This window comes from Acromyrmex echinatior, chromosome 18, assembly GCF_024713525.1.
Source record: "Acromyrmex echinatior isolate Ae372 chromosome 18, ASM2471352v2, whole genome shotgun sequence".
Lineage (NCBI taxonomy): Eukaryota > Metazoa > Arthropoda > Insecta > Hymenoptera > Formicidae > Acromyrmex > Acromyrmex echinatior.
In genome coordinates, this window is record NC_141869.1 from 573,489 (window position 1) to 594,938 (window position 21,450).

The window sequence follows — 21,450 nt, forward strand, 5'->3', positions numbered from 1 at the left end:
TTTGGAAAAAAAAATAGAAAAATATTTACATACCTACTTACCCAACCTGCTGCAAACGTTCTGCCGCAACCGCTGCGCTGCTTTGACCTCATCAGGGACGACCCGATATTTCTCTCGATCTACGAAAAGATCAACCTCGTCGATATCTTCATAGGTAGAACGTAACAGCCTTACACTACACACTATATATTACAATACACCCGATTTTCTTAAAATCGCACAAACACTTGCAGAATTCGTTGTCTGATGCTCAAGCTTTACGAAAAGATACGCTTTGTACTAACAATATATTCATGCATTTTATCTAGATTTTTAAGAGCATTCCGAGAATGAGAAGAACTGAAAGTACCTTCGAAGCCCCGAATATCTCGGAAATCTCGAGTCAAATGTCCATATTTATAGTTAGATCTTATATTTAAGGCTTTCTTAAATTTATCTTCAAGTGCTCAGTAGCCAATAAAATAATTCGTAGAGCATCTGAAGATAATTTAAAGAAGTCTTAAACATAAAGCCTGACTATGAATACGAGCAAAAGTCTTTCGATTTACGACTTACATTGAGTAATGGAAAACCCATAAATTATATGACATTTTACGATGTAAATAGGTACGACGAACCATGCTGTATTTCGATCGTGCCTTTGGCTAATTTCATCCCGGTTCGATCATGCTCACATATGGTGGAATCTAATTCCACCATGGTGCTTACATACATATACATACATATACATATACGGAATTATCCAATTGCTCGCATAATCCGTAATTACGTCCATCGATAATAATAGTATCGGCATTTCGGCAAGGCAGGTGGGGCAACGATCCTAACCTAAAATACCAAAAATATGCTGCATTTACGTACATTTCACCCTAAGCTCCCGTCTTTCCGTAGCAGGAAGCAACTCGAAAATAGTCTCAGATCGAAGATTTCTGATATATTTACCTCGAAAAATTACAGGAAGCATAAGCACGACGCTCAACGAACAACACATTTCGACACGTCCTCAGACGTGTTCCTCGAGGCTAACTTCACACACATGTGAAGTTAGCCTCAGTGTGTGAAGTTAGCCTCAGACACATTATTTCGATTGCATTCGAGTTCCTCCACAATTTCGAAATGCCGATGATAGCGGATACTCGTCTAATTTTTCTTGGCAGCTTGCAGAACAGCATAAAGTAAATACGCATATAATTCAATAAAAATGTTTTACATCGAAATACAAAAATTCTGGAATATCTTATATACATTCACTTGTAGATATTTTATATAGATAATTCCTATAAAAAAAAGAATAACAATACGCAGCATTACTACCTAAAACTGTGTCAGTTTTAGAGTCCATTTTGCAGATGCTCATTTTTGCTTACGTTATATGAAAAAATTAATTATTGCAAAATTGCAAACAGTATTATAAATATGCTTATACTATCTGATGGAAGACACTTTCTAATTTGTATTTATGTTTTTAAAGTTTTATTTTTACTTTTTGTTTAAAAAATATTGTCTAAAAATAAAGTGGTATGTCAATGACTTTTCTCTAATACTTACGCTTTAAATAACTACATACATATAAAAGTTGCGTTTATGACATTCTGTTTTTATTGAGCAATATATTTTTATAGCTCATTTATTTTATTTATAAATAAGATTAGTTTTATTGTTATAAACAAAATTTTTTAAAATAGTAACAAAAATCTAAATTTTTTTATATAAATATTTTAAGTACTGAAAATGACTTATGCAAAGTTTCATAGAGGTTCATCAATTTTAGTTTATAATAAATAAATATTTTGTTTACTGAACAATTAATGTTTGCATCTCAATGTAATTTTACATAAATATTTTTGAATTCATAAAGTACTTATATACAAAAATTGAGATTTCTGTCATTATTTCATAATACTTCTTTTCATATTATATATTTCTATTAGAATACGAATTTAAAAAATATTATTTTTTATTAAAATAACTTTTGATCCAGATGGTCAACTGTCTTTAATTTTTTTGTATTACTTTTAAATGCAATTTAGAATAATCTGTAATCTTTTCAAGTAATTCTTAACATATTGTATGTGCCTTATAATCTTCTTAAAAATACAAAATCACAGCTTTATAAACACAAATTCACTGCTTTAAAAACACAAATTCATTGTTTTAAGCAGCACACACATTCTTTGCAATAGCAATGAATTTATATTTTTAAAACAGTGAATCTATGTTTGTAAAGCAGTAAATTTGTATTTTTAAAGCAATGAATTTGGATTTTTAAAACAGTGAATTTGTTTTTAAAGCAGTGAATTGTTTACGAAATAGAGAATTTGTGTAATTAAAGAAATCCTAAAGTCATCTGTATTATCGACTAAATCATATAATTTTTATATAACAAATACGTTCCTCTTTCACATATTCGAAAATCCTTTTTCAGGATTAAAGTATACGCATTAAAACGTGTTTGTGAGATGAATGCCGAATGACTAAAAATTTCGAAATTGATATATTTTTTATCCTGTCTTAGTGTAACATGGCGTTTCAAGCTATCAAGTCGTGACAACATTTGCTTAAAAACGAAAGTTTTGCAACCTTGTACTTACAAAATAGTAATCCACAAACACGTAGTTTGCACGAACAAATAACATCGAGTTCTTAGAATTAGACTTAAGCTGCTTTTTCATGCGGGCAAAGAAAAGCTAGCGTTTATCTCCACTCCGTCACAATTCAAGTCCAGCGTTGAAAAGCTAAAGCTATAACCTCCTTCCTTTTCATGAAGCGAAATTTCGCTGGCGAAGTTACTCCCACTATGCCGTGAATAAAGGAGCAAATAATTAAAAAAATTGACCAATCAAAAAATGCTTTGAAATATTTAGCCAATCAAGTGGGTCGTAACCACAATCAGCGTTGCTTCGCTCATAGTTGGACAGTGTCGAATTTTGAGCGTTTATTCGCTGGATTCGCCATTTTGGCGAAAATTGATGGAGAGGGGGTAAAACACCAGCTTTTACTCGTTGCGTGAAATTCTAGATGCTTTGTCGCGACGAATTCGTTATATGAAAATTGACACGAACATGCGACTGCGTGTATCATATCAGGTTGCGTGAGATATTTGTGTGGTATATATAAAGACATGTCAATGCGCTTAAAGTCATTAGATTTCTAAAGTACTCGTACCGCAAACTCGCATCCATTTTGACGCGAAACGCAGTCATTTCCAATTTATATATTTTATTATATTTGTACATAGTATATACGTACTTTATTTTGGAAAATAAAGCTGTCTAGTATGTAAATCAATGTTTTTTAATTGTAATTAGTTTATTTATAACCGAAAAAATATATATAAACACTTAAGTTATGTATTATTTAGTTTAATATAGGTTTATTTGCTGTAGAAGTTTAGTGCATGAAAGTGCACGAAGGGACAAGTAAGGGACAAGTTTAAAAGATGAATCACCAACCACCATGCTTGAAATCATGTATTGTGTACATTTCGGCCATTTTGACACAACATTTCTTAAATCATTTGCGAAATATAATATTTCAGAAATCTAGTGCCTTTAGATGCGCTGGAAAAACAGCGACCTGTATGATGACTTCGTCGGAGTTCGGGTTTCACTTTAGGATCCCGTTAATGCAGAATGTATACACAGCGCTGTATCGAGTGGAGATGACAGATATTTTAACCTTTAAAGTCTCGAACTTTAACGCTTAATAATTCTATTCACGAGGCCAATTGCCGTGTTTTTTTGCCAGATTCTTTCGTTTTGAATGAAAATGCGTCGAATAAGTATATTTTTATTAAGATTCTAGGAGGGACTTATGACATCTTAAGACTATACTTAAGACAATCTTAAATGTAAGAATCAATTATGAATACCGACTTGTTTCGCATCGTAAAATTGGTACTGAATCTTTTCTTATTTAACACTTTATGTTTATATAGAAAGAGAAACATAAAGTACAATTTTAAGATGTCATAAGACAATCCGAGGACTGTATTAGCATCTTAAGACACTATTTAAGACAGTTTTAAAATAAAAACGTACTATGAATACCGTCTCATATGTGTTCCGCGTTTCACAGCCTTTGTCTCTCACGCGATATCCATATAAAGAGACAGCCGAGATTTAGAGAGAGACGCTTGCAAATTGAGCACACCATTTATTCCTTCCACCATGGTTCATACTGCGTTGCTCCATCAAAGGTTTGTGATATATTTATTTCGGAAAATTAGGTACTAGGATGCGTAGATACACACGAGATACACACAACACTCAACGGACAACAACACACATCTCGACACGTCTTCAGGCACATTATTTCAATGGCATTCGAGTTCATACTGAGTTGCTCCACAATTTTGAAGTGTTGACAGCTGAATATTCGCCCTAACAGAGTATGGCGCACACACACACACAACCTATACTCGACGCAGAGAGCTACACTTCCGACACAACTCCAAGCACATTATTTCGATCGCATTCGAGTTCATAACTAGTTGCTTCACAATTTCGAAGTGCCGACAACCGAGTATTCGTTTTGACAAAGTTCTTGTGGCAGAAAACAGTTCCCGATCACTTAATTACAGACAGACGAACAGAGTTACGAATAATTGCGTTCCCGCGTTTCAAATACATCTTCGGTTAATATCGTTATTCCTCGGATGCGCTCGGCTCGCGAGACGCCCAGCCCGCGCGCTCGTTAATTTCAAAATTTTACTACGCGCTTCAAGAGTATCGCGTTCGACATTCTATACGTTCCAATATCGTTCTAGATTAAGAAATGGCGCGAAAACATTCTGAAACATATATTTGCTTTATTTCCTTTTTCACAGGTACGGAAAAGCACGAATTAAAATACAACGTATATCAACGAATGCGAAAGCATCGCGTTTCGAATAAATTTGGTAAATGTGATCTTTTATTTTTTAGCAACATTTGATTTGGCGTTTTTAATTGAATTGCTTTTTAACGCGATTTTTAACGCGAAATGTCGCGTAATACTCGAAATATGAAGATATTTTCGATACATTTCTCTTGATATTTCGACACGTATGAGAGGAATTTTGCAAAAAGGAAGAGCATCCGCTACCGCGAAGCGTAGCATTTTGAATGCTTATCGAGTATAAACAAGGTCATTATCGAGAGACCTTGTTTACGCTTAATTTGCCGCTTTTTATCTCTACAATATAATCATTATATTTTTCAATATTCAGAAACTCGTGTAATATACCTATCCCTCACCGAAAAAGCACGAATCGTACACTGAAAAAATTTACTAAATCTAGATTTACTAAAATATATGTTTTTGTGAATGGTATTAAGTAAATATTTACTTACAGTAGAAAGATATTTAATTTAAAAATTATTAAAAAATGATAGTTAAATCAAATTAATGGTTTTTATCAGTGGTTTATATCAAATAAATTATATGTATATGTTTATATTTAATAAATATTTACTTAAACTTATTCAAATATTTATTAAAATTTAGTTTTTTCACACACGAAAAGAACAATTTTGCTGAAGTATCTAAAAATTTAGTTAATTAATTACGTTGGGATATCAAAATAATTGTGTGGGACTTTCAAATTTATTGCAAGAATTTTTGTAAAATTTTTTATTGCAAAATTTTTTATAGTATTTCAACGAAACGTTATACTTTTACATTTCAATAAAAAAACAACGGCAACAAATAATTACCAATACATAGAACGGAAAAAGAAAGAGAAAAATAAGTGTAACGAATAAAATAATCAAATTTAACTAAAACAAATACAACAGCAGAATTGCGATTTAAATAACATAACGCAATCTCAGCAATTTTATACAAAGTGTACTTTGTATAAAACAGAGATTAATTGGAGTTCATCAAACACGATATTTTCACATTAGAATGGTTGAAATCGATTGGTGACGTTTAATGGACAGTGACATGCTTGTTACCGGTATTCTATAATTAAATATACAGTTTCGAGATTATTCACGTTATAGTTTAATTTATAACATAATTTCAAAAAAGCTTCATCACTGTCTTGATGCACTTCTATCACCATTTTCCTGTGCAAGCATTTTTAACTGTCTGTTATCTGCAAAATACACGTTGTACATGATAAATTTTATTTTTAGAAATAAAAACAGGTACATATTTTTAAATATTTTTATTTAAAAAAATTTTTACGAAGAATTATCAAACTTTCGCATGAGCATCTTTAGGCAAAAAGCAGGTACATATTCCACTTCATACCAAATGCGCTGAAATGAATGTCATTAGTTATGGTGCCAATGGCGGTCACAATTGCGCAAAACATTCACGTTCCGTACTTTTGTGGTCTAAACGTCTACCAAGTTCTTGATATATCCCCAAAAAAAGAAATCCAAGGGAGAGGCTGTCAAAGGAATAAGGTGACCAGAAAATGGAGCTCGCTCGGTCGATCCAATGACCTAGAAAAACTGAAGGTATTCACGTGGAAGTTTGGAAATTTTTTGTAAAAAAGTTTTTTAATTGTTCCTTTTTTAGTTGTTCCTACAATAGAAATACCTAATAATATGTGTGTTAATTTTTTATTTCAAAATGAACTGAAGATTTATCACGTACACCCGGCCAAGTATCCGGTATATTCTACATGCGTAACAAACGATTCCCTTCGCAATACAATCGCGATTGTAATTTCTATTTTAACGAGAATAAGGAAAGAGAGAAAGATGCAATAGGAGCAATCAGCTGGTACTGTCGACAGATGCTTCAAAGGATGCGTACGGAATTCCCAACCTGTTGAAGTCCCGAAATCCGTTTCCTACGAGTGCACCCCAATGAGTCGACGACATTCGGATTTCAATCCGATCGACGAGAAAGGGAGGGTGTTTAAAGGAGCGAGAGAATTCTTGTCAAGTGGCGGCACGCGAAGATTGAATTTTCGGTTTTCTTGGATAACCACCACCACCACCACCACCACCGCAAATTCACTCTTCTCCTCTCCGAATTGGCCCTTCGCAAATTTTCCCCCTCGATTTGCGTGATCCAAATCGCTTGAGTGACCCTCGACCACCCTCTCCCTCTCTCTTCATCATTGCCTCGTGCCTTCAGTCCGTCGCGGTGCATTTAAATCGACTGCTTAAGTTGACTATACACTAATCTCGTAATTCATTTACATATTTAACGCGCGCATCGTCGACAAAGTTCGTTGTATGGAATGGGAGGAAACAGAGGGTGTGGCAAAGGAAGCGCAACGAAGGGGGTAATTAGTTATGCATGTGTACTTGTCGGCCCATCTCGGTGAACCTTTAACTTCTTTAATTTAATAACGCGCGAGCCGGGACGGGAAATCACGAAGAATTATCACGTCGAAGACCAAACATGGATAAAAAAAAAAGAAAGTATTCTTCGCTTAATTTAAATCTTAGTGCAAACGCGACGAACACTCATCGGTTTTTCAAAATGACGGAACTTGATTTACGAGCAAACGCGAGCACGCAAGGCGTGAAGCCGTTCTCGTTAGTCCTTATGCAACTTCGATAACTTCAAGAAGTTGACTTCAGTTGTTACCTGAGTGAACGATATCGATTATCGTCCGATGTTCTTGTTCTTCGACGATGAAATATGCTCTCCGTTTTCCCTGAAGATGGATGAGAGGCGGGGGAAGGACGAGTGATCCTTGAGTAAAGGATCGGGACGCTTCGCTCGGCCTCGATCTAGCATGGAAATACAAAATCGCCGTCTGTTTCCGGTGAACTTCGGAGAATGGCGAAGTTACATCCCGTATAGGTATGCGCACATATATTTCGTATTTGGACAGCGTCAGGAAATTAAGCGAGGTGGTCTCAAGGGCGACGTTCGGACCTCAAACTTCGGCCAGGGAACTTTTCTCGGCATTGTGCCTAGATTTATCTCTTCCCGAAGTGTCGAACTGCTTTTGGGAGAAGAGCCGCGGCACCAAGAAATATATTATTGCCGGCCGTGACTGGTGTACAAACGTAGTTCGCCCATCAAGACAATGGTGAGGGATCGAGAGAAGAGGAGATGGAAATTGTCGATGACTAAATAATAAATAATCGATGACGATAATTAAATTATTATAATTCAATCACAATAATATTCTTTTACACTTATCATTTATTATTTACGATAACATCTAATAATCTACGTTTTTTTACGTAGCTTCTGAATTTCTGTTGAACAAGAGTTCTACGTGACGCTGAACTAACGGATTTATTTAATTCGAATGTGCTGTGAGAAGAAGAGAGGACAGATTTCTCGACATTCTACTCGGCGAGATGAGAATCTAAATTATTCACATATTTATTCCCTGCTTATGTGCTTCGTCTGTATATTTGATACTGTATTCGCCAGTGGGATCGTACTTCTTCTTAAGTAGCTCCCAAGTTTCCGGTTTCTGAAATAAAGTAAAAGATCGAATAAGCAATCGCCCTTGTATCTTCTGTAACAAGTTTGCGTAACAGGATTGCATTTACCGAAGACGTATCGTTAGTTACATCTACATAAAATAAAGCTGTACGAAGATTTTTACTCTGAAAGTTTTCTCACTTTAATACTTTGTATTGAGAAATGCTTGAGATAGAACTACATTACATAATTACGTTATCGTGAAATTCAGTCAAAAGCAGTAATGCACAATTGTAAAAAACGTGATGAGATGCAGTAATTTCAAAGACAAACTCTTATATGCATTAAAAATAATATCTTTTTAAAGGATTCAAATCGTCATATTGATATTATGATATTATGAAAAATATTACGTGTACAATATTTCAGAAATTGTTGTAAAACGCAATATATTCAAAACTTGAGATAGAGAAACCCCTTTAAAATGAAACCCCTTTAAAATCGAAGATCGCTGAAAATATGACTGCCCAGTCGGGGGTGAAATCAGTTCTCGAAAGAAGGGCTCGAAGGGTCGAAGGGACGGCGGATTCACGTCGCCGTTAAATTATTTGGCTACGGATGCGAAAGTTTCCAGGTGTGGTTCGCAAACGAATCACAGGGGCACCCCCTGCAGTGCATCTAGTGCAGTGTGGAGGGTTAACCCGTCTCTGCGTGAAAGTCAAACTAGTTCCACGGCATTTAAACCGCCTCGACGTATCCCCCGAGCGTTCCTACTCCCACCGGTATCAACTCATTACGCAGACCTCGCGTTTAATTAGCCCAGTGAAAAGTGACGGGCGAGCATACATGTTAGCGCGAACATATACCTTGTTGATTAGATACCGGACGACCTTCTCGGTACCCTTCTTTTGCTTCTCGCTGCATTTACTGCACTCAGTCATCAGTGCGTCCGGAAGGATTTCTGAAACAGAGGTAAAAAATTACGAGAGGAATTCAGATCAGGGACATGGCTGCACGAAATTCAATTCCGTTTGAAGCATACGCTATCGGGTTATGAAATTACGCAGTTATAAGGTTTTCTTCAAAAAAATTCAGGATCGTTTTTCCTTTTGTCTTTCTAAATAGAATATCAGTTCGATTCCTTTCTTTTTTCCGTCGATAAATATTTTAGCGAATATATTCTTTCTATAAGGTTATTTTTATCGCGACGGAGTTCTTCGTAGGACGTATTCATAATGACGTATGTTATTGTATTTCTCGAATACGCGACATCCTTGCAGGATTATGTCTCAGCTTTTTTATCACTCCGCGTCATTTGCACCACCTGCTCTGGTCAGCTGACTGTACACTCCCGCATATTTCTCGTGAATTTTCTGAGGCAAGACTATACATTCTCGGTAACGTATTACCGTCCATCGCACGTTTTATCTCGCGACGGGGTAGCACGCCAAGGTAAAAAGAAATTCGAGAAGAAACAGACGATAAACGTGATTCTAACGTAGAGAAATAAATCGTGATACGTGCGACAAGTAATTAATGCAATTTGCAGGAAATGCAATCTGCGGAAATACACCGAGCAAGTAATTGGTTTCTAGTATCCGTGTCTCAATTCTGTATATATAGGATTTTTGCGCGAGGGAAACGTTACGTTCGTGAGCAAAATTTTCACCTGAAAAGAACTGACGCGTACGTTTGTTCTTCGCGACGCTAACCGCGAACGTACACGTATACATGCAAAATGTCTCACGACACCAAGGTACTTTTTGTCCAAATCTCCTCGGCGTGACAGTCGTTTGTAGCGTATTATTCATATCTGGAGCTGAAGTGATATGTGTCTGCTTCGTACATATGTAACATCGTTAACGAGACGACCTCGCATCGTGCATCCTTCGACGAGATGAGACGGAATGAGATGGCCATTAGTGCCAAGGATGATTCTCCCGTGCATTAGAAAGCACGTGAAAGATCATCATTACCGTCTCATTTCATCGTGCATGTCTTGCCATGTTATCGAACCAAATGCAACATCAGACACGTTATTCTACGGATTCGTATTTTTTTTTTAATTTCTATATTTTTACTCTTTGCATTACGAGAGTTATGTTTTGAATGAAGTTACTAATGTTTGAATAGAAAAATCTAGCGAAGAATAACAATGAAGAATAATTGGTGAAATCTCAAAACGCTCACCTTTAAGCTCTTTGCCATCGGGCGTGCAACTTCCCTTCTCCAGCAGGCAATTTACATAGTTTTTGAGCAAACGGTCGCTCGTCAAAATCGTGTCCAAGTCAATATTGTCATACTTTGTCGTATACTTGTCCTCTGCCAAAACTACCGCTACCACGAGAAGAAATAGAGTCAGGACCTAGATTGAGCATTAAAAAATTTCTTATTTCTCTGTATGAAAGAATATTCAAAAATTTACACTGAAAAACATAATATTGTATCAACAACATTATTTTAATTGAAAATAATCTCATTAATTCAATAACAGTATCAATGATTCATTAATGTTGTTATTGAATTTTATTAAAATGAGAGCATAATGTGTTCATTAATAATGTTATATAAATTAATAAAATTATTAATTCCATTAAAATAATGCTGTTGATGTATTCTTTTTTTCAAGATGATGCATAATCCAGACAGTCATTAGAGTGTCTGTGTTATATCTGTTAAGAATGAGATCTGAATGAGGTACGAAATCATCATTTATGGATTCCTTGGGAATTTGATTTTCAAATCCGGAAAACTGATTAGCGTATTATCGAATCGTTATAAATACATAAATAGGGCAACTGCCTGAATAAAGTGTCAGAATCCAGGATGGCCTCAGGTCACCACGCTAAATGTCGCACGTGCGTACGTGGTTAAATGTTTGCCACCACGTCGGGCTGGTTGCGTTCATAATCGCGCTGCCGAAACGCAGAATCGTATGCGGGCATGTTTAGCACGTGATGTGAATATCAACGAGCGAGTGCGTGCGTGTTGTACGTGTTATGCACCACTCTCGTATGTGCGCTCGTGCTCTTGGACTATGGAAATTCTTGTAGGCCCCATCGGAAATCGAAATTATATATAGCGCAAGGCCCCTACAGGCTTACGGAAAGCAGAAACGGAGAATCGAATACGTGCTCGTACGCCTCATTAGTAGGTAAAGACAGAGAGTGGACGGCCAATACGCAGCGGATGGAGTTGTTTTGAAATCAAATCAATTATACAGAATGTGTCAAACGATTTCTCAAACGCAGTTACGTTAGAGCGCAGAGCGTTAAGAGACACTTCTATTATTGCGATTCTCGAATACTTGAAACGCATTTCTACGGTACGATGTTTATGAAATGAAATCTTGAGAATTTGAAATATTAATTTATCTCTGTGGGAATTGATTTTCAGAAATTTCAATAGTAAGTATTAATTAATATCGTATCTTATTTGAATTAGTTATCAGCAGGAAAACATGTAAATTATTATTCAAATGAATTAGTCACATGTGAATATTACAAAAAAGGAAATCGTATTAACGATCAATGTCACACTGTGAAATAAGAAAATATCGCGTATTCATACATACATACATACATACATGTATTTGTTCTTTTAACCTCAAGGCATAAAATGGCATTGATTACTCTAGTTTCAAGTATCAGTTTAGCAGCTGTGTTTCTCACAAAAAAAAACACTTGATATGTAAATCTTGAATTACGCAATTCAATCTAATAATAATTGGAATAAATTTTCAATTAATACAAAAACAGATGAATTCTAATGTGTTTAAAGAAGAACACTAGAAAAAGAAGTTTATGCATCTAATTATATACGTAATACTTAATCTTAAAAAAAAAAAGATAATTTTCAACGTCTCTTAGAGATATAATATTTTTAGAATTTAAATTTTTCCTTAAGATTCACAGTTTATTTCATCGAAAAGATAACCACAATACTTTCGACTAGCTGATTCAAACTTAAAAGCGAGAGAATCTCTCACCCTCCCTAAAGACCGCAACCAGATGGTTACGCTAGTACATAACGGGTTAATGTCGGAGAGTTAGTTAGGATGTTAATTAGTATAGAATGGACCTCTCTCTTTCTCTCTCTCTCTCTCTCTCCCTCCCTCTCTCCTCTCTCTTTCTCCGACGCAGAGGAAATATGTCTACGCGATATACATACGATACTTTGGCGAAAGGTAAAGCGCAAAGGGCGACGACCGAAATAACGTTATCCTTGCCCAGAGACATTTAGCTCTTTCAGAGAAGAAAATGTAGGTATTTAACATACAGATATGTGAATATATTCGTATATTAAACATCCGATTACATTATATTAAATAATTTCTTGACAAGCCGGGAAACTTAATAAACTATGCTATTGTACTGTTTAATCCAAATAAATATAATAATTTAAGGTAATTCTTTAGTAAAGTGTCGAAAATTTAAGGTGCTTCTTACCAGGGTCCACCCAAAATTATAAATATCTGCATAATTTGGATAAAATATTAAAACTACGTATATCTTAATGAAATAGTATAAAACATACGATAGTAAATAAAAAAAAAAAAGAACTGTATCTTCATCGAACGAAAACAAGATGAGATTATATTTACTTTTCGAAATTAAATTTATATGCAAATTTATTAGAGTCCAATCGAAATTTTAGGTTTCGGTTAGTTTCGGTCAAAAATTAAGATTTCGATTTGATTTCGGTTTCGGCTGAAATTAAGAGAAAATTTCGATGGATAAACCGAAACTATACAAGTTTCAACGCGTGAGCGTTCAAAAAATAATTGTTCGGTTTTAATTATTGACTTGTTGATTAAGCTTAATACAATTTGAGTACAAATTTTTGACGTGATCCTCTTAATAACTGTAATTTGATTTCTTTAAAAGTTGAGAATGCAACTATTATATTATTATAGTTAGATATTTTAATAAAATCTTATTTTTTAAAAAGTGCATAAATTTATCATAATTTCTGAAAATCATACGGTCTCTGTAAAAATTAATAAAAAAATATCGATTTCGAGTCTGGCCGAAAAAAAATGTGACTCCATTAACTTATCTTTCTCTTTTTTTTTTAGTAAGACTTGTCTAAGTTCGGTTTCGGCCAGAGATCAAAATGTGATTTCGGTCGGACTCTAAAGTTTATGCACATAAATATCTTTCCAAAATAGCCGTTGGTCTATTACTTTTTTGATCATTAAAATCATAATTTTTTTAACTATTATAATCTCATTTTTGAAAAAAATCTAAGATTTAAGGTAAGATTTGTGAGCAGTTAGTCAAAAAAGCATCTACGAGCCTTATCTGTCACTAAGTTATACTTGAAAAGGTTACATTTTCAACATTTTTTTTCTCTCTTATTTCATCGTTAACCTGCCATAGATTTTTGCACACGTCAATTTCGATATTTTAATTTCATTATACAAAAAAATTAGGCATTTCTATAGTATAAAAACTCGATTTATTAAAGAAGCACTTAAAGTTAATTTGATTTATATATGTATTTAAACGATTATATAATTGGCATCAATAATTTAATCGCTTGGCAACGATTCTATTAGAAATTAAAATGTTTTTTTTTTTATTGAGCAAGAAAGGAACAAAGAGTCGTTTCGATGTCAACATGGGAAGGATAATTATTATTAAGCAACAGCTCGCACGCCTTCATAAATGTTACGCAATTGTCACCATTACCACGACAACATTTCCCGACGCCTTTCACTCTCGTAAAGAAATTCTACCTCGTCTTGCGACTCGAGTCACCCGCGACTTAAAAGCGCATGCCGCCGGCACAGTCGCAAAAAGATTCGCACGCGTTTAGCAGTGGATTAACGGTGAATTTTTGTGAGGATGTACAAGGAGACAGACATTGAATCACCTTAGGAGACTCTTAAACGGTCCCCGAGGTCGTTAACGACGTGAAACAGCCTCGATGCACCGAAGAACTTGCACTGCATTATTCACTTTCGGTCTCTCAGGATTGGATTTTTGCTGAATAAAAAGCGGCAATTAACGTCTATGCGATTCCCACGTGGTAAAAAAGAGAGAAAGTAGAATATTTAAAAAGTTAAAAACCAAGAATTATTATAAGAACGAGGATATACATTATTTAAAATTTTAAGTATCTCTAATCACACACAAGAGAGATGGATGACGCCAAAAAGGATAAATATTACTAGATTAAAATTATTTCAAATTTTTATTTTTAATTCATAGTATATTATTTTCATACTTATTAAAAAAAAAAGAGAAAAAGAAATTTTACGATAGTAGTAGAAGAAGAACGAGTAACGCATATTGCGTATATTGCGTAGATAATTTCCTCAAGGCTACTCGATGCACGTTACATATCATCGTCGTCCGTCATTTTTATAAAAATTAATGTAATAAAATTATATTCACAAATTAACAGCACAGTTAGTTTCCGGGAATATGAAAAACAAAAACAGGATATAATCAACGAGCATACAAAAAATATATATGAAAAAATAAAAAAAAGAGAGATTCTTGTCATAAAAGAAAAAACGATGGATAAGCAAAGAATTCCTCAATTCCTCAATTCTCCCAATGATAATACGAAAGTATGTTAAATAAGACAGTGGGAGGGACATGAAAGGCAATGAAAAGTAACCAGAGGAGAGAGAGAGAGTTATGCTTACCTTCATGTTTGAGTGGAGTTATACTACTGATGTCGGCGGCAGTGCTGGTCAGTTATTTTATAGCCGGCTCCCATTTAACTGGATCCCGAATTCATCAAACAGCCTTACGAGGCCTCTCTTCTCCCTCCTTAAACTTCTTTACGCAGTTCCATGAGGAGGAAAAGATATGTGCGTCATAGGTGTACAAATTTTGCATATTCACCTCGCGTCTTCGTAAATCACTCCACGTGTAAATATCGCTAGCATACAGGGATCTCTCTCTGATTTAAAGCTCATCCTAAAACTTCCTGAGATGCTGGACTTTAATCCCATCTATTTTTGTGTATTATGAAAGTTTATAAAAATGATTCCCCACTTGCGACGGGTAATCCCCCGTTCTCGGGGAATTCCCCCTCGAGCTTCTCAATCCCTGGGATAGTCGCAGTCTAAAAAAATCGCAAAACGATGGATTAACACGTTTGTCGCAATCATTGAGAGAATTTCGCGTGCGATATTAGAGACAAACAGAGAGAGGGGAGAGAGAGAGAGAGAGAGAGAGAGAGAGAGAGAAACAGAACGTCAGCGTTTTTGCACGAACGCGCGCTCGTTAGCGGGATTCAGCGAAAATTGCAAAAATAATATTTGGCTGGCGTTAAGTTAACGGGCGGTATGCTCGTACCTCGTTAACTCCGTCGCTAGCCACGAGCAAATTATTGCTTCCGTTTCGATAGCCGCGCGAAAACAGCGCGAGAAAAATCACGAATCCCATGCGGATTAGCGCGAGCGTTGCGCAAGCTGCATAAGGATTGCGTGACAGACTGCACCGCATCGCACCCGGAGCGATGATGCGTTCTCTCGAAGGTGCATGTTGCCGACCAAAAACAATCAAGCAGCGGTAGAATGTAACGTGAGATTGCGGAATATTTCACCGAAAGTCTACCCATGTAAGAGTTATACAACGAGCTAACAAAAACGATTATATAATGACGGTAGTAATAATAATTTAATTAAAATATAGTTTTATTTATTAATTTAATTTTGAAATGTGTCTTTATTAAATCAAAATATTGCAAATTATTTAGAACCCATATATTGCGTCGCATTTTTACGGTTTAATAAAAATTTCTATAATGAAAAATTGTACAATTTTATATTATTCTACTTGCTATTGCAAAAGTGGCTGAGCAACAAAGGAAGGTCATGACAATTAAAAACAATTTGCAACTTTTGTATGTTGTATTATATAATTTATACAACTTTTAGGTATGCGCGTGCCCTGTTTGTCGCTTAGGATTTTATGACTCGTAATAAATTTATCCGATCGTGCATACAATAGGATATGGAATATTGTATTATTAAATCGAGAGAGGCCAGCCGTGTGCACCTGTTACGGACATCTCCCGCGTAATCCATATTTTACAAACGCAATATCGATAGCCGCCAGCGAGATATTTCCTTTGTTCTCATGCCTAGAATTAACATCATTAATAAATTGCAGCATCGAGAATGACTAGCAATGCTTCGTTCATATACTAAATCGCGAATTTATAAAGAATAATCGTAGAGATGACTATCATCCAAGGGCGAAAAATATCTTATAAAATTGCAATACCATCAACGGAGCACGGACAATTACAAAGCGCGCAACTGTCAAAATACTGGAAGCTTTAATCATTTTTTTTTAACTATTATTTTTTGTTTTTAAAACGGAGACAGCTTTCTACAGACATGAGTGAAAAAACTGTAAACGTGAAAGTGCGCGAGTATCTCAATTTAATTTTTACCTATCCAACAAATTACGATATAATTATTAATTATAACAAACAAATTATTATATTAACAATCCGCATTTCTGGCAATCTGGAGATCTAATTAACCTAATTGTTTATTATTAATTCATCCGATAGCGTTATTCAAATTAATACATCCCGGAACATCCGCGGAACAAATGTGGAAATCAATGTTCGCACATGCGAAGATGGAATATAACTATTAGTGTAAAAGTTAATTATTAGTGGAAAGTTATTAATAGGGATTGAAAATAACATCAAAACTATTATTTTCGGTACCTCTCAATATTAAGTAATAAATACAGTAAATTCAAGGCTAAAAGGAATCTACGCTGTAATTCGTGCGCTGAATATAATATACAATAAGTAATAAATAAAACCTGAACTCTAAATATACCGATGTCTTGCGGTAATACTAATATTATTTCGATATATTAGGTGTTGGAATTAATTCGTAGCGTTTTTTAATGAAAGAATGTTATTTATTTCACATGAGCATTAAAAAATACATTAATGAAAGTACTTCCCATCACTTGTAAAACGCTACGAATTAATTCCAACACCTAATAATATTAATTAGAACGCTAATATATCAAGCCAATTTATAATTTATTGCAAATTTACATTTTTATTTATAAATATATATATATATATATATATATATATGCGTATAAAGATTTATATTTAAAATATATATTATACAATACGCATATTTTACGAAATATTTTTCAGAAGAAAAAAATTATTTGTATGTAAATAATGTCACTCGAAATTTACAAAAAGATTTCATGACATGCAATTCACCGAATTTTTTTCATTCTTTCACAAGTTAAAAACACAAGTTAAATTGTTTATTTTATTAATCGCATAAATGAAAAAATACAGATTTCAAAAAAAATTTGATCGATAAGTGAAAAAATATACTGAATAATCGATAAAATGCTTTCATTTGGATAATACGCAAACTCGTTAATTTAGAAGTAATGTGAAAGATTAATATCGGCATTGTGCCATTTTCATAATACAAATTCAGTCACAAAGCCAGATAAATTGTCTGAGCTTTTTTTTGCCATTTTGTTATTCATCAGACGAGATCAAGATGACGGATGCTTCCACTTTTTCACCTCGCGTATCAAAACTTATGTTAATGTTTCCTACGAACGTGGACTTTACCCTTTTTTGATATTATCATATCAAAAAGGATCTACGCAAAACATTTTCTTCATATGCGCACGTCGATATTGGCTGATTTAAGGCCACATTAATACTATAATTTCTCAGCGAAAGCACATAATGTCGCGCCGTTAGATAAAATAAATAAAAGTGGTCCATTAGTTATTACGTGTGTGAAGCAATGAACGTGTAAAAATAAACCTCTTATTCAAAGAAAAGAATATTTACACCGTCTTTTCTCGAAGTATCACGCTTTTAGCATAATTTACCATTAAAATATCGATTTTCTCATCAAAATTAATAAAAACGACATTACAACACAGAGAAGATATTTCTAAATATACATATACGGATAAACAAAAATTAAATTAAAAAAAGAAATAATGGACAAGCATTAATTTATTAAAAATAAATTAGTCAATACAACAAAAGTTAAGATACGAAACTGGACTATATAGTTTATTAATTAGTAAAATTAACAAATTTTTATTATAATCAAAGTAAAATTGGTATGAGTTAAACAATAAAAATTATAAAGTTATATATAACTCGATATTCATCGAAACTTCCTCTTTTAAAATTAAAAGGTGATGGTGTCAATATTATTAATAGTACCTAAATAAGATGATATGACGAAAGAATGTCAATGTTATAAGATAAACACATATTACAAGCAAATTAAAGAATAACAGACAATGCAATTGGAACAGAATGGATATGACATTGCGATAAATATGCCTGCGGGAGGAGTCTTTTGGCAAACTTGAGAAAAGTTCCGCGTTTTATATATTCTTGAATGACTTGAAATCATCTAACGAGGCCTCCGTACTTTAGTGGCCAGCTTTTAGACACTTTTAACACAAACCGAGGGTTTTGAATTCGCGTGTGGAATATTCCATGCGAAATCCAGACGTAACCCGAGAGCCACTCCCGCCCGCCACTGTGTCCTCGTTCGCTTTGAATTTATTATAACTTCGCGAACAGGGATGTGTCTGTATATACATATATATATATATATACATATACACATATATATATGTATTTCTGTCCGAATACACCCTTCCGCGACGCGCGCCTCGGGTCATTCCTGCAGAAATTCAATTCGTTATACGCCCCTGTGCGCGTTATTTTATTATGTCCAGACACCGCAAAAAACCACACTGGGATGTGCAAACTTTTTCCTCGAGAACGACATCCAGAGAATTTCCGGCGTTGTTCGCCTTCTCTCTTCTTATCCTCTCAACATTATATATAAATGTCAAAGAAGAAATGTCGCCCCTTTAATGATAAAGATTTCAATAGCTCTTGAATAGCTCTAGAAATTATTAATATTTAGGTAAACGGAGTTTGAGTAGAGTTACTATTATTATTCACAGTTTCGAGTATAAGTTATTGACATACGTCAACGAAACACTTTGAATTGAAGCCTTAATTGCATTTCTCCAAATATACAATTATGAAATCCAAGATGTGTAAAAATCTCTCACATATCTTCGTCATATAACTATGTTACTTAAAAAAAAAAAATTAGATCGCGCATCTACGACATCGTACGTGTGTTCTTTTATTCGTCTTTTCTCTTTCAGTTTCCTATTCCTCTTTTGTCCGATATAAATTTACACGTGGATAGAAAATCTGCTCCCGTATATTCCGAAGAGACTTTACCACTAGACGGACGCGCGTCCACGCATACATGATGCATGCTATCTCGCGGAGACAAAGGCTATCCAGCCACACCTAATGTTTGGCACGCTGAATGTCTTGTGTAAATTGGCTTACCACACGTAGAAAGAGAGAGAACAAAAAAAGAAACATATAACTAACCTAAATTTCTGTCACTTCCTAGTTTATTCCATTTTAAAATTGACTTTTCGAGATAACGACATAATTAAGAATGTTTTATATATTTTTTCAAAATGATAAAATTATGAAAAAAAATTACAGATTATTCTAAATCACGTTCAAAAATAATACGACAAATTTGATGACGATTTATTATCTGGATATAAGTTACTTTAATAAATAGTATTTTTTTAATCTGTGCTCCAATAAAAATATATGGAAATGTATTATAAAATAAATGATAAAAATCTCAATTTTTTAAATACATTGTATTCAAGATTATTTATGTAGAGTTACATTGCGGTGCATGAACTAGTCCAATAAATAAACAAAATATTTATTTGTTCTATATCTTTGTAATTAATCAGTGAATCGCAATGAAATTTTGCATAAATTATTTTGAATATTTAAAATACTTATAAAAAAAAAATATAAGTTCTCTCTTTTAAAATTTTAATTTTTAACAATAAAAATAATAAATAAAATAAATAAATTACAAAACTATGTTATTAAACAAAAATATAATCTTATTCACACAACTTTCATATGTATATAATTTGAAGTGTAAATATTAAACATACTTCTAAATTTAATTTTCTTTGCAGAGAGATTGTACGTTTAATACATCCTTAATAAACATAGAATAAAGGAGCATATAACTACAGCTAAAGATATTTATTTAGAGATGAAGTAATATATTTCGAATTAATACGTTAACATATAATATTTGTTTAATTCAAAATATATTACTTTATCTCTAAAAAAAACATCTTTAGCTGTGGCTATATGCTCCTTTGTGATTGACGTTTCTATCAAGACCATTTGACCATCATCAGTACAGAACGTCAGTGTTAGAATTAAATTAACAATGGAAGTCTTCTACGTATGTCATTGCTTCGATGTTAAACATCCTTAATAACTTTCGTGCTATTATATTAATGATTGATAATAACAATTGCAATTTCCTAATAAAAAATAAAAGATAAAGAAGAGGGGGCATGCAAAACATCTCTCTTCTTATTTTTGTTTTCTTCGCAAAATTTATTATGAAGTTTGACGTAAAAAATAAGAAGAAAAACAAGACCACACGCGCGCGTTTGTGACATTTCTATACCGCTCACGTCTTAAGCAGGTTCTTTTATTTCACACATATAAATATGAGTTCTAATGTGATATTAACATCGAATGAATCGACAAAAATTTGTATGTTAGTCACACATTACGTCATTAATTAATTATAAAATCCACCAATAAATCGCATTTTTATAACAAGCCATATAAACACATTGCATAATACATTAAACATGATGTGCGAGTTGGATGAAAAACAACCTTCAGAGAAAAAAATAGGAATTTTTTAATTATAAAAATTGCAAAAGAAAGAAGTGACAAATGAAGGATATAAATAAACGAAAATTTACGAAATTTGAATTTTTAATTTCGAAAAAATTATATATATATAAAAATTATATATATATAAAATTACATATATAAAAAATCATATATATAAAAATGGAGTAAAAATGCTCGTATATTCTCTTAAAAAAATTAACACAATATCATGGCTTATTTCGAGCTATAATTAAATTATAATTAAATTAACTTAAAATTAATATAATTGAACAGACGTTTCGGCTTACAAAGCCTTCTTCAGTCGCAACGCAGAAATAT

General features: G+C 33.6%; 1 protein-coding gene and 1 long non-coding RNA gene across 2 annotated transcripts; both read right to left on the reverse strand.

The window, feature by feature from the left end:
• On the reverse strand, positions 1–1,641 carry LOC147906731 (uncharacterized). The gene is made up of 3 exons (XR_015548136.1): positions 943–1,641; positions 723–828; positions 1–119 (listed from the first exon to the last, which is right to left on the reverse strand). It is a non-coding gene; the product is annotated as an uncharacterized LOC147906731 (long non-coding RNA).
• Positions 1,642–8,049: 6,408 nt separating this feature from the next.
• Positions 8,050–15,151, reverse strand: LOC105150524 (ejaculatory bulb-specific protein 3). Its single transcript, XM_011063668.2, has 4 exons — positions 14,996–15,151; positions 10,528–10,702; positions 9,204–9,298; positions 8,050–8,386 (listed from the first exon to the last, which is right to left on the reverse strand). Exons 1-4 carry the CDS (start codon positions 14,999–15,001, stop codon positions 8,285–8,287), a joined length of 378 nt encoding a protein of 125 aa, XP_011061970.1. The 5' UTR covers positions 15,002–15,151; the 3' UTR covers positions 8,050–8,284.
• Positions 15,152–21,450: the final 6,299 nt, after the last annotated feature.

Coding starts and splice junctions, on each gene's coding strand:
- LOC105150524 (XM_011063668.2), bottom strand. Junction 9,299..10,527: donor CGATGGCAAAGAGCTTAAAG/GTGAGCGTTTTG, acceptor CCTCTGTTTCAG/AAATCCTTCCGGACGCACTG. Junction 8,387..9,203: donor TCCGGTATCTAATCAACAAG/GTATATGTTCGC, acceptor ACTTTATTTCAG/AAACCGGAAACTTGGGAGCT.